The 15,188-nt window shown below is 35.8% G+C and overlaps 2 protein-coding genes across 2 annotated transcripts in view; one reads left to right on the plus strand and one right to left on the minus strand.

Moving 5' to 3' along the window:
- Bili (FERM domain-containing protein 8 Bili) overlaps positions 1-14,407 on the minus strand; it is a 29,646-nt gene extending 15,239 nt beyond the window's left edge. Inside the window, exons 1-2 of the mRNA XM_085948196.1 lie at positions 14,104-14,407; positions 13,793-14,004 (exon numbers count right to left, since the gene is read on the minus strand). Coding sequence (XP_085804322.1) covers positions 13,793-14,004; positions 14,104-14,237 — 346 coding nt within the window. The 5' untranslated portion in view covers positions 14,238-14,407. The remainder of the gene's footprint in view (positions 1-13,792; positions 14,005-14,103) is intronic.
- LOC147071504 (glucose-dependent insulinotropic receptor-like) lies at positions 4,765-11,179 on the plus strand. The gene is made up of 5 exons (XM_085948197.1): positions 4,765-5,031; positions 5,439-5,756; positions 7,441-7,575; positions 9,367-9,516; positions 10,136-11,179. The coding sequence occupies exons 2-5, from the start codon at positions 5,486-5,488 to the stop codon at positions 10,960-10,962; spliced, it is 1,383 nt and encodes a 460-aa protein (XP_085804323.1). The 5' UTR covers positions 4,765-5,031; positions 5,439-5,485; the 3' UTR covers positions 10,963-11,179.
- Positions 14,408-15,188: the final 781 nt, after the last annotated feature.

Here is a 15,188-nt window from a genome sequence, read left to right on the forward strand (position 1 = left end):
AAATGCCAAACTTCGTATCATATTAATTCAACACCGACGCAATTAAGATGCATTTACAAAAATGAATTCTCACTAACTGTGAATGAAGTACCTAATAGTGTGAAATTAGCAGAGAGCAACAGTGGTATTCGGATAAAAGTCGTGAAGTAGCGAAAGTAGTGAAGTAGAGTTAATAATAATTATTACAATGGAATATGTATTTCATTGTGAAACATACATGAAGAAATGTGAAATTTCAAATTCAATTTCAAATTGAAAATGACCCGCAACTGGACATCTGGCCCCACCGACTTCACCCTGGCGGCTAGAGATGTCATACATACAAATTTTGGAGAAAGAAGTATGCGATACCAGAATTCTGTTTGCCTATTTCTGGCAAGACGAATGTCGTCATGTTATTCTATTTTAATCTTCATAATAATAATTACTACGTTATTAGGTGGTACTTTGTTTCCTGGCATAATAATTTGAAGAGTTGAAAAAGACTGGTAAGTAATTGTGCACATAATTTTTATACAAAATTTACTGCTCAGGTGGGTTCACATTTCGCACATGATAGACAGATTAGATAGAACATTATCGCTGACATGATTGTCTTGTTCATTTTCTCTGTGATATTATTACATATATGAGTTGTCGTGAGACCCAAAACTATTGACTGTGACTTAGTTTTTGACTTTGAAATTTTAAAAAAATCACTGGATAACTGAACTCATCGTATTAATTACAGTCAGCCGTTTGCAGGTGAGTGGTGAGTGAAGCTCTACAGTTGTATTGCGCCCACACCGGTTGAAACAGGGGCATGTAGCTGTTATCTGTTGCATAAATAGTTGTGGTAACTCGGCGAGAGCGAGGTCTCAGAAAGGTATCAAGCGGTCGAGGAGGGCAAAGCAGCGGGTGAATTATGTTTCCCTTTATGACGTTCCCCGTTGTGATTTTTATTACAAATAAAAAAGAAATCTATGATATAAAAGGTAGTTTCCCTGAATAGTTTTTTCTCAATGCTGTTATTTTAATGGACGATCCGTTTATCACATCCCGTTTTAATCAAAGAAAAATTCAGACAGGAAGTGGCCTGCAGTTTTTTGATGAGGGGAATTTATATTTCACATTTCATGATAAAAACCTCAAACCGCAGTGATGATAAACTTTATAATGAAATACTGAACTTATATAATATTGTCAATTTTAACTAAGCGGGGCTTCAAACCGGAACTGAACCTAATACCAGAAAAACGATTATTTTTCTCGGAACGACAACCAGAACCGAACTGAAAAAAATATCGGTTTTTTTAGTTTTCAGTTTCAAGTGGACACATTGTTGTGTCCATAGCAAAAGTTGAGAAATGCCAAACTGCCAGCAAGTCCCATCTGCTGACCTCCCCGCATCGACCACCGGGCAATGCAGCATAAACTCTAGCTAATAGCAGGGGGCGAAGGGCGAGTAACCGGCACCATAAAACTGGCCTCCTGGCTAAGGGAAGGAAATCCATGACAGAAAAACCCGGTCGAGAAGACCTTCAGGGCCCTCGTGGCTCAGGCCTCGGGAGCGCTGAGCTAATTACCTCGCCTCCTTTAAAATAACTGATTAATATAACACCATCACAGCAGCCTCAGACAACAACCGACGACCCAGCATGGATATGACATCCTAGGGCTTAGCGAAGTGCGCTGGAAAGGAGCCGGGAGAAAGTCAATTGAGGGTTACTCTATTGTTTACTCAGGTCAGGAGCAATATCATCGCCAGGGAGTGGCAGTATTGATGTCAAAGAGAGCGGCCCGTTGCCTCACGAAATGGAAAACGATCTCGGAGAGACCGATACGTGCCTCCTTCAAGACGCCTGGTAGTCTTTCAGTGCTACGCCCCCCCACCGAAGATGCCGACACGCAGATAAAGGACGCCTTCTACAATTCCCTCCACGCGGCATAAACATCGGTTACAGAACGTGGCACCAGGCTATCATCGAGTACAATAAAATGTTCTAAATTATGGTAGAAAATAAATTTTGAATACAAATAAAAACATTTAAAAATTAATTACTCGGAGCTGAACCGAAAACTGGAAAAATCCTTATTTTTTATGAACCGAAATATATTTTTTACTTGAACCGGAATGAAAAGTGAAATGAAAAAAAAATACGGTTCGAAGCCCTGGAAAAAAGTAGATACTTTTTCGCCCTCCCTTGAACATCTTTTGTATTTTGAAAATAAAGTAGACAATTAATCAAATGTAGTGACAATAAGACAAGGAAAATTGATTTAAATAATTAAGTAATACATATACGTTTTAAATAATAATTATAATAAAATTATATTAGATTATCTTCAAACCGCAAATGTTTTTGTAATTCCTTGCAACATGTCAATTTAATGCATATTTTTTTAATGTCAATGGTTGCATATTTATTTCTCTATTTTTTGTGCTAATACAGATGGCATATTTCCAAAAAAATATTCTTATTCAGTAGAGACTTGTTTAAGTTTTGGAAGTTTTGGATGACTATCATGAAACGATAATTATTCAAAACATCAAAACTCGGTAAAGGATTGCATTCGCGAAAATCCTAAATTGTTTTGGGATTATATAAAATCATTAAGAAAGGATGGTGGATTTGCCAATTCGATGACTTGGAAGGGCGAAGAGGTGACTGGACATAGAATGGCAGAAGCATTTGCTGGTCATTTCAGGTCCGTCTACGCAAGTTGTATTCCGAATCTGGATGTTGCCTCAACGTCAAGAAAACGATCGTGCGGTGCCCAATCCATTGACATCTTCCCAATTGATGAAGGTGACGTGTTTAGATTTATTAAAAAACTTAAGAATACGCTCTCTTTGGGAACGGATAACGTCCCTACATTTTTTTTAAAGGGGTGTGTTGATTTTGTCAAAGGCCCACTTGCATATATATATATAATCTTACAATGGAGACAGGTATCTTTCCGGAAATATGGAAAATGCCGAAGGTGACTCCAATTCATAAGAGTGGTACAGAGTCGTCAGTAGAAAACTACAGGTCGGTAGCTGTTCTCTCTGCACCAACAAAAGTTCTGGAGATGATCATGCACAGCATGATTTCTCCAAAAATTGAGTCATTTATAATGAATGAACAGCATGGATTTAGAGCAGGCCGATCAACGGAAACCAACCTGATGGTATTCACTGATTATGTGTCGTCAGTACTAGATAGAGGCAGCCATGTTGACTGTTCTTACAATGATTTCTCGAAGGCATTTGACAGAGTCGATCACGATATTCTAATGGAAAAACTCCAACTTATTGGATTGTCGGATCGATTTTTGAAGCTATTCGGGAGTTATTTTAGGAACCGTCAACAATACGTATCGTACGGCCTTTATCAGTCACAGACCTTTTACACATTTTCTGGTGTCCCACAGGGCTCAAACTTAGGGCCATTGCTGTTCACGATTTTTATAAATGACATAGCATTGGTAATTAAAAATGCTATGTTTTTGTTGTTTGCTGACGACTTGAAACTCTTCATGGAAGTTGTCAGCTTCGACGATTGTCGTCAACTCCAACTTGATATAGATAATATATTAGATTGGGACAGGCGTAACAAACTGGACTTCAATATTGATAAATGCAATGTTTTATCGTTTACTAAAGCCTCACGAGTATTGTTTTTCCAGTACTCGATGCATGGCAGAGTTCTCTCGCGAATATCATCTGTAAAAGATCTTGGAATTACGTTTGACGGTAAACTGACGTTTAGTGGTCATATAGATACCATTTGTAAAAAGGCGCTAAAGATGTTGGGCTTTGTCTTGCGTACTTCCCGGGTCTTTTCGGATGTTACGGTACTAAAAATTCTCTATAACTCCTTAGTTAGAAGCAGACTTGAGAGTGGGTCTATCATTTGGGCCCCGCATCAGTTTAAGTACGGCCTTATGGTGGAGAGAGTACAAAAGAAATTTTTAAGACTCCTTTACTTTCGGCTGTATGGATATTATCCGTGGCTCTATCCGACTGATTTTTTCTTAGGGATGCTTACATACTGTAGCTTAAAATTTAGAAGGGATCTTTATTTAGCTACATATTTTTTCAGACTTATACGCGGCGTAAATGTGAACTCTGCCATTCTTGGTGGTGTTGGCTTGTATGTCTCTGATAATTATCTTAGGAATCGAGGGCATCCGTTGTTTGTTCTCCCACGGTGCAGAACTAACCTGCCATTAGTAATGCCAATTGGGAGAGCAGTAACCATGTTTAATGAAATCGCTTTGGATATTGATATATTCCACTTACGTGAGGGTGAATTTAGGTGGACGTTGTTTTATAAGTTTTTAAGATAGGGTCTATCAAAGTTCACTCTGTGTGCTTCCATCTACTTTTATTTTGTTACTTATTTTATTACTTATTCTCTGTATTTTTATTTTTAAAAATTATTAACACTTATTTTAAGTCATGTCGTGAACGCTTTGAATTTATAATTTGTTATGTTCATTATATGTAATATAAATAAATTTGATTTGATTTGAACTATAGAAAATACCAAATTATAGATTCAGATATCTCTACGAATAAAAAGGATGCTATTAATAACACATTATCTAACCATCATTCAATATTTAATGTGTACTCAAGTACATAATAATATATGTATAATATATAATATTTTACAGGACACATATAGAGACTTGAGAGATAATAATATTATCACATTTCAGGAATAAACGGGTCACATAAGAGTTGCCTTTGTTACTATTTTTTTCATATAAATACCTTATCATCGCTAGGTGGTTCAATTATTTTACAAGCGCGCGCTGGAGTGACAACTTCACAGTTTTGAGTCCTTTTGATAACTATATCAGTCAAAGTCGCTCGCGAAACGAGTAAAAATATTTTCAAAATTGAAAAGCTTTCATCGCTTCAAATTTAAATTGGGTCCCGGGAACCGAGCAAAGATTGATTTAAAAATAGGGACATCCACGATATATCTGTGAAATTGTTATACATACTCAGTTAAAAATGTTATGTGAACATGTTTCTCCGACAAAGTGAACGTTAGGGTATGTTCGAATAATATACGGCATTCCAATATTATATACAAAGTGTCTCTATTCCCGCTCACATTATTGTCAGTTATTTTTTTATATGTGAGTCTCGGCATCCTCTTTAAGTTTAGCGAATTAACTATTTTCAGAAGGAATAGTAACAGGAGGTTTCTCCAGCCATTAACTTGACTTCCGTTACCTGCACCACTGCATTACAAAATAGTTCACTACGTGTTTTTTCAAATTTGACATTTTTTATAAAACTATTTTTAACCTATTCTTTATTGATTTTGTACAAAATATGAGCGAGTTATCGATAAAGATAAATTAAACGATAAAAGTTAAAGGAATTTTTGACCGAGACATAAAATATATCCAAATTTTTGCAAATTTTATGTTCGAATCGTCTTTTATATTTCCAGACGTCAGACGGTGGTTCAAAATCTCCTTTATCAGCACATCGGTGAAAATGTCAGATCCTTTAGATATTTGGTCGTGGAGCACGACGGAGACGGAGGAAGACGGATGGACGTCGTCAGGCGACGGCTTCTTCACGGATGCCTCTTCGGCGGCATTCGAGCTGACCACCTCGAACAGTATTATAATGCCGCAGAAGAACGAGACGAAGTCCATGAAAGTCCAACTGGCCATGTACGACATCTTGATACCTTCCATCGGAGCGATCATCATCATCACTAATTTGGCCGTGGTCATATCCAGCGGATTACTTCTCAAAAAACGTGAGTACTGAATCACCACTTATTCTCTCCGACTTAATACTTAATTCAAAATATATATCATTGTACCATATTTTGCAGTTAAGTTTATTGTTACTGTAAGCATGGTATTATTTCAGGTTGTTTCTTTGATGTTGCCGACTAGAGCAACATCGAATTCAAACAATTTGTATGAAGCACTCTGATGAGTGATGAAAATAAATTTAATCAACAGTACAACTTGAGACTTTTATGGTAAATAAATAAAGTAAAAATGGTGTACATACTGTGACATATTTTCAAACAATTAGTTTAGCTCGGTTGTCTACGAACATTTCTCACACGGTTATACGTTTGAGTTGCACACGCCGCTCTCGCCCCGCCGATCGCTGTCCACTCGGACCGTACACTTAGTGTTTGTGAATTCTACGTTTAAAAGTTTTCCTACACATATTTCCATTCAAGATCAACGTAGTAAAAATAAAATGTAGTACAATGTACAATGTAGTCAGAGGCATGTTTCATTAACGCAACTGATTTGTGAGAAAATTTAAATGGGGGCCGAAGAGGTAAAACCTACCACTCAGTTATTAAATTATATTGAAATTTGTTATTAAAAATACTAAGAATAAAAAGTCATTAAACATTTTGTCATTAATTAGGTTACCAAACCATAATATTGATTTAAATTTCACGGAACAAAAGCTCAACAATTAAAACCAGTGACATCGCGTGGGAGTATACAGGTCATGTGTTGCTTAGAGACAGAATATTTAGGCAGAAATGACGAATATTACACACATCTTTGATGGTAGATTTAGTAGTTGTGAGATTTTTTCGCCTGCGGTGCAAATGTTACGTTCTATAAAATGAATAGATATTATATTATATATATATAATGTTTTGATTAAGTATACCTTCATTAATGCGATTCACATACTTCCGTTCTACTCGATTGTAAACATAAATTCATGAAAACTATTTTCCAAATACTAAATTGGAAGGTATTCTGCTGTAAGTATGTACTTATGTAAGATAGGAAACTGTTTCACAATTAAATCATGTTTTTGTATAATTTATACAAAATTAAATTTTTTTTGAATGCATGGATTCACTTAGAAAATTAAAATTAGATAGTTCATTTTTTATCATAAGGGGCCTCAAAATGAGTCAGTGCGCCAGGCCTCTACGTCACTAAACAAGCCACTGAATGTTGTATCATGAATTTATATGAAATTTGAGATTTGCCTCTCTGTATGTCAGCACTGCAAGATAGGTAAGATCATTTGAATGCACTGCTTTGATAACTATAGCAAAAACGAAATAAAATTGTGTAGGTGTACCTCTATTAATTAATTAGGTACTGTTCGGTTAAAGCGGATACAGCGGAAAACGCATTTTGAAAATAGCCGATAAACTGGATTATTTGTTAGGTTAACCTAACCAAACCTAACCTAACCCAACCTAACCTAACCTAAACTAACCCAAACTAACAAATAATCCAGTTTATGGGCTATTTTCAAAATGCGTTTTCTGCTGTATCCGCTTTAACTGAACAGTACCATTAATTATCCTTGCAATAACTTGGTTATTGCTATTCGAACATTATATTTGAAGTGAATTTGAAAAATGGCTCAGATATTGTGGTGAAGCTTTGAAATGTGGACGGACGACCCGGCGTATAATAATATATGTAATATAACAACAGGTCAACAGCCGAGATGCACGTACCTACTGCTGGGAAACGTGGCGATGGCCGACCTGGTGACCGGCGTGGCTGTTATATTCGGCCAGGCGTACCCCAAAGCCAACAGAGACCACGCTATTTGCTCACTTCAGCTAGGTCAGTTACACCATTTCATTTTTAATCGTTCCATAATGTATATATGTAAATATATTATTGATATGATCATGATGAAAATTGCCAACGAGGGCTCACTTCATATTTCAATAATCTGTTCGATGACTTTCAGTAAACATTTCAAAATTGCATAGCATCATAGGGAAACACCTCCCACTTTTAACGGAAGCCATCTTAATCGTATATTATATCGTCTCTGTTCTGGCAGAACACACTAACTGGAGAATACTAGTTTTGAGTAATTTGACTTTGAAGTTGTTAAAATGTTTGAAATGGTCTATAATGTGAGTTTATTAAGTAATCGTAAAAAGGATGACTTTAAAATAAAGACTATTTATTTATTAAGAAGGTTTCCAGACGGTAAAGTTTGAAATAAGGAACATTTTGGTATAACACTCAATGTCATTTTTTCGAATTAGTGTCTTCTGCCAGAACAGTGACGATATAGTATCTTGGACAATTTGGTGCACTATATGAATAATGATCACAATTATTATAAAACTGCACTTTATTAGCGTATCGCTTGCATTCATGAATTAATAATATTCTCTATTATAAATAACTGACATTTTGCATTTAGTCAACTCAAAGGATAATGAAATATTAATTTTCTAGAAATGTTGTAGCAAAACTATTTTTACTTCTATCTTACTGTCTTCCCTTCAACAGATTAAAAAGTATACTGATTTAAATTTAAATAAAAACACATGAGTCAAATCAAAATATTTCAAGATAAGTACCTATATACTGACATTTTATTTTATTTCTTATCCATTTTAAAATTAATAAACAATCATTTTTTTGTTTTTAGTTTTACAGGCATTTTACATACGAGAATGCTAAATCTGATACTAAACATTATTTCAATGCTTGAAGAGTAAAATATAACAATGCCATAATTCATATCTGTAATTCGGTACTGTGATGGCAGACGGTTATAACTGCAGCTTTTTCACTTTTCAAGTTTTTTTTTAATGTTCCAAATTATACATTCTTTGATGTGGCAAAAAGATATATCTGCTTAAAATGCAAGATAAATAAAACTTCCATCTTTTAAAAGAAATGATTTGCGGTTTGTGTTGGGATGCTAATTCCACTTATTTTGATATACATAAAATACTTCAAAATATCTTATAAACTAACTCTTTTCAAACTTATTTCAAAACTTTGTTTTTGCTCTCCTATAAAATTGTGTAAACAGCAGTTATAACCGTTTGCCATCACAGTACCAAATTGTTCTGTACCAAAATGACATCATACTCTGTGATTGCTGCACGATATACAGCAACTTACGAATGGCGAAAACGATTAGCACAGTTTCCATTGTTTAATAACAGTTATAGGATAATTTTAGCACATATGATTTGAGTGAAGATGGCGTATATGGTGAAATTATTATCTATGCTATTGGCAATATGGGCATATCAGTTTATGGTTTGCTTTACAATAAGTGAAATAATATTGAAAAACTATGAAGAAAAAATATGATTCACTGTGTTGAATGATGTTTCAAATAATGTAAGCAGTGCAGTGCACTTGTTGATGTTAGTTTCGTGAAATGCATTCTGTTTCGAAATCAAATTTAACAGTGACAGAAATATCTTTCAAAAACAAGTTTGGTTCTGGCATCTGACAACAGATGGTTTTGTTTGTACGAAATACGTCAGCTATTAATAGGTACATATTGAAAATGGAAGAGTTGTCACCGAATGAAAAAATTTCACAGCCACCATATTGAAGCAAACATTCATAATATTTGTTTAATGTTGACAGGGATGATAGTGTCGAGCACTGTCGCCTCGATCTACAGTGTGGCGCTAATAGCAGCCGACAGATTCTTGTACATCTTGCACGGCATGAAATACACGCGCTGGGTCTATCCCACGAGGGCGAGATGCTGCATAGCCGCCACATGGCTGTTGGGTGAGAATATATTTTAACACGCCCTACTTCCGATTCCATAGAAGCAATATGAATATCGCTCACCCTGAATATGGTCATAAAAGATCTTTTAGCACTGATCAGACAAAGAAAGGTGAGCCTGAAACTCTTATACATGACTTGAGGCGAGTCTTATATTGAATGGGCGATGCAGCAATAGCAATGCAGGCCAGGCCTACAATTAATATGTACATATGTATATAATATAGTCTCTAGAAATATTGAGTTGCATGAGATGTAGAAATAGAAATAGAATAGCATGGCATGCAGCTTAACATTGAAACTTTTTAAATGTAGGTGGTGAATAAAATTGATACTTGATTTTGATAAAAACATATTTGATTATCACACTTATTAAAAGATCGGTGGTTTGATCAAAGATCATAGATAATGTAGGTGTAAGAGCAGATATTGGTCAATCTGAACCTAGGGATATAGCTCACTGATAGAGCGTTTGACCACAGGTCAATAGGTGGTGGATCAAACCCAACCGCACATAAAATAGTTTCACTTCCAAAAGCTGCTAAAAACGAGGAGCATTCACTAATTCATTCATTCATTGATATTCAAACATTCACTTATATGAATTTTCTTATTTCAGGTCTCATAGTAGGTTTCCTCCCAGCCATGGGATGGCACGGGGACACAGATAATGGCAGAATATGCTGGTTTATAATGATGGCCCCGCCCAAGTTAGTGGTCCTCACCACGGTGGTGGGCTTCGCTCCTGTGCTGCTGGTGTGCGTCCTTTACTCCATTATCCTGTACCACGCCATCAAGAAGGTCATCCAGTTGAGGCGGACCGGCAAGGAGAAATACCAGGCGCAGGACGCCGACGATCCCACCAAGATGAGAATATTCAGAGGAGGACAGTCGGGGAGGGAGGCAGAGAAGGAGAGGAGGAAGGAGGCATCCGCAGTGGAGCTGGAATCACGGTCCCGTCGGTCGAGAGTAGGCAAGTTTTTCGACCGATTCAAGAGGGTCAAGGTGATGAACGTGACGGAAGAGAGCGTCGAGCAGCAAAACTCCAAGCCGAGCAATCCGTCGAAGTGGAAAGCCATCAAAGTGGTGCTATTCACGACAGGCAGTTTCGTGTGCACGTGGGTGCCGTACTTTGTGGCGTGCACCATGTATGTGTTCTGCGATACCAAAGTCACTCCGGAGAGATGCTACCGGCTGAGATTTGCCATCGCCAGTCCGCTGGCCATCTTAGGATTCATGAACAGCCTGCTCAATCCTGTCATCTACGCCTGGTGGCACAATGGCTTCAGGAAGTCCATGAAGAAGATGTGCTGTACAAAAAAGAACCCCGGATTGACTTCCAAAGGAAGAGGGACGGACAAAAATAAAGGTTCAAAGTCGAGCCAGAACACTAGTAGTTCCGTCCAGACATTCACCCCGCTCTCCAGTTCTATAATGGATGGCTGAACGTATGCACATTCGCCTTTATACTGTCGTGAATAAAATTAATACATGGGTCATCGCAGAAGCGACACTCGAGACGGTAAATGAAGATTTACATTTGTTAGTTTAAGGTGCTCTAACTCAATGTATCTCAACCTTTTTACATCCGCTAACCACAAAAAATCAAAAAATGTTTTGCGAACCATCAACATTGGAATAAAATAATAAATATTTATATTTACACTATTTTTGAAACAATTGTCGAAATATAATACAACCCCACTTCAAATGTTGGCTTTCTAGGTAACTATATTTGAACTGCAGAAAATTTTTGTGGCCCACCCAAAAACTTCGCGGACAACCGGTTAAGAAACTATGCTCTAACTTACTGCCTACCAATTCATAAAGACTGGCAAAGAAGACTCTAATATTAATATTAAGAGGGTGATATGTTTAAGAAGAACCGTGGCGGTAACGCTCGTCTGAGTATTGCGACTATTTTACTTCACCTACTTACCAACTTACGTGCCACACTATATTGACCTACGACAATTTAGTCCTAAAATTTGATATTGATAAATTCCCACAATGGCCAAGCAGTTACGCATCAGGCTTATAATGTCATAGGTCCTGAAAAATTCTGGTCTGGAAAATTCACATATTGTAATTCAATGTGTGTTTGAACCCAAAGGAAATGGCTAACTTCCATGCCCATATTATGATCGTCTTGGAATCGAATATGGTAAAAAAAAAAGTCTGCTTCTTTATTATACCTAGTATAATCCATTTTAGGTAAGTAGGTAGGTAGAGGTGAATTTAATATTTAAGACGGTCAATAACACCAACATAATATTTGTTATCCGATAGAATTTGCTTTATATGTATATGTGCAGTCTGACTACCCATTGGCCGATATATAAATAGTCAGTATTATCAGTTATTTTAATTAAATTTTATTGTAATTGTATTTAATCTTTTAGTTTAAACTATTATTTTTGAGCTCTGTTGAGTCTACTCATATCTGTTTAGCAGTGGCGAAGGGTGGAGATAGGCTGTTAAGATCCGCCATAAATAGTGCACATCAAACTTTTTCAGACATATATATTTGTTTTCATTGAAATAAGACTACAATTTACAGATAGTGTCGGTTAGATTTTAAAATTCAATTAAACCCTGAGAATCCAAGCCATAATAGATAATAGTCAAAAAATACATGTCTATCTATAAAATATCTAAAATTATACAATTAAATCATACATAACTTTGAGTATTTTATAGATAGAATAATATTTTTTATTTATTATATTTTGGTTTACGCAGGACTTAATGAATTAAAAAAATGAACCAACAATATGTGTAATATGTATTTTTAATCCAACGAAAACAAATAACTATGAATGAAAAAGTGTGCACAATTTTGTCGTCTCGCCCAAATTAGACCAAATCTATTATGGTTTCGTTTAGGCAGGGTTTAATTGATTTTTAAAAACCTTCTGTAAATTGTAGTCTTAGTTCAATAAAAACAAATACATATGACTATCAAAGTTTAGTGTGCATTATTTATAGCGAATCTTAACAGCCTACCTCCACCCTTTGCCACTGCTGTTTAGTAATATGATTAAAGTTAAATAATTACAGTGTAACTCAATGTAAGTTTTTAATTAATTGAGTAAAAAGTACATACTAATTCCTGATGTTTAGTTTATAGAAAAATATTTTAATAAATAACTAAACTAACTTAAACATACATTCGTACATTTTTTTAGAATTTGTGACAGTAAGTCTACTTCTGTCAACTGCAGGCCTGAAAATAATGTACACTGCAATGCTGATGCATACATAATGTGGACCTTTGACTGACTTCCTGGCATTTTAACATTTCAATGATACGACACCCGAACAACACGGGTGTTTTGAACAAAATTTGCTTGTTAATTATGCCTTCAGCGCTCGTAAGTCCAAAACTAATATCAACTATCGCAAAAAAGGAAAGGAGAAAAATCAAAACCAAATTCAAAGGAAAAAAATAACCCCAAACATCATTGCCACAAACTTATGTTTATTTTTTGTTAATTAGAAATCTGACACCCACGATGAAATGGTAACAAAAAGTCAACATATGAAGCCACAAATTGCACGCCTGACAAATTTCACACACTGTTTTTTTAATGTATATTTGATTCAAATACCCAACGGGTTGGGTGAATGAATTAAAATCATTATTCGTAAAAAAAGGTCTGCTAATATAACGTCGCACCCGGGGAATAATAGTGGCACAAATCGAAATACTTGTTTTTGCAGGAGAGCAGTTTGAATATTTTATTTTGCTATGTTAAATCAGTTTTTTTTTTAAATTTACTTTATAATAGCGTGAAGTTGGCATACTTGAGTCATCTCATTTTTAATGTTATCCGCAATAACAACGGCACGATGATCATTGTGCCACTATTTCTGCTTTAATTTAAGTAACATGTTATAATATGATAATGACAAAAATGCTTTTAAGGCCACCTTTATATTTTTATGAATTATGCCGCTATTTGTGCGGATAGAAATGATATCTTGGAACATTTCTGCATACTTAACTCAAAAATGACAAATTTGGACTTGTGCCACTATTATTCCTCGGGTGCGACGTACACTCTGTGGAGACCCGTACGCTCCGCTGAAATGATAATTTTCGAAACCGTACATACATATAACCAAATCTATTTCTGTACCTAATGCATTATTTTTAATTTGTAGCTTGTTGACGAGTTATCACATAAAACCATAAAATGCGATGCATTTACAAAATACATCATGCAATGGTAATTATAATGTCACGTGGTAATAGGTAAAATAGGTTTCTGACCTGCGGCACTCTGCTTCTCGAGAGATTCGAGGCTGTTGTCTTTGCCATCGGCAGGCAAAAGTCTCTGGCTGCCCCAATCATCATTACGGCCCAACGGACTGTAAGGGGGGGCAGGGGGCAGGCGCTGCGACACAGAGTAGAGGTGTGCGCCCCCCTCCGCCTGCAGGCTCTGTCCTTGGCTGGCATAATACTCTTCGCGCGGTCTGTAGTCGCTGCTCAATCAGACAAGCAATGGATATAATAGCAGACCAAATTTCCGTTAAGGGTAAACTCGAGCACGGACAGCTATAATATGTGTAAACGTCAATTACTTGAATTGATAATCGGGAGGCTGTCCTGGAAACCCTCTTCGCGGATATTCGACAGGTATTATCGTAATATAATTTGTTTGATTGGTATTCGACGATTGTTCATTATAGTGGGAGAGGTCAGATGAATGATCCATCGCTTTAGAGAGCCCACGCTGGTCAATGCATACATTAAGAAATCATGTCAAACTAATTACATATTTAGACGATTGGGAAATGATATAATATTTAACGTGAATAATATGACATTTCACACTATTGACATTTCCACAGTCGATCAATCATAGATAATGCGACCAATGACCATAGACAATTAACCATAGTCTGACTAGTCAAGGCAATGTATAGAATGAATGGGGTAGGATAATGTGCATGTAGCAAGAAATGTTTAAATAAAATTAAATTTTGAACACAATGTATAAAGTAAAGTTTAGCGTAAGTTACTGTTTTATTTTACATGAAGATATATTTTCTTCTAATTCTAATATACACTTGTCTTCGATAATGATTGGTTTCGGTGTCGCAGGGTTTAACTTTCAGACCATACATTTATTATCTGCACCTTAAATGGTTATATTCCAAAGAGATTAGACTGTGGAGAGTGAACATATCGTAATTTTCGTACGAACACGTACGAAGCAATACGAAACAGAAAAAAAGTCTGTTGGCATTACTGTAAGCTGCTACTTCACTATCGTTTGCTTTTGTGTTGTAAAAAAACATAGCGGATATTGTTATTGTATTTTACAAAGATTTCAGATGTTATTCGGTTAAAAAAGTATTTTTAATGGAAGAATACAAAGGAGTAACAGCATTTCGGAACAATATATGCATATTATTAATTATACATTGATAGTTTTTCCTAAAACATCTGTTACAATAACAATTATGTCAAACGTCCAAATGTTTACTCTCCAATGTGATGTGCCAGGGCCGCACTCGTAATATTATTGTGAACCCAAAATATAAGATTTGTTTTTCAAAGTAAAAAATATTAGTACTTACTAGTTAATGACATTCATTATTTAGATAAGTTTATAATAGTTTTCAGAGTTAAATATATTTTGCCCTGCACCAAAGCGGAGGCA

Source organism: Rhyacophila brunnea, unplaced genomic scaffold, assembly GCF_057557595.1.
Source record: "Rhyacophila brunnea isolate RB1 unplaced genomic scaffold, BYU_Rbru_1.0 scaffold_20, whole genome shotgun sequence".
Lineage (NCBI taxonomy): Eukaryota > Metazoa > Arthropoda > Insecta > Trichoptera > Rhyacophilidae > Rhyacophila > Rhyacophila brunnea.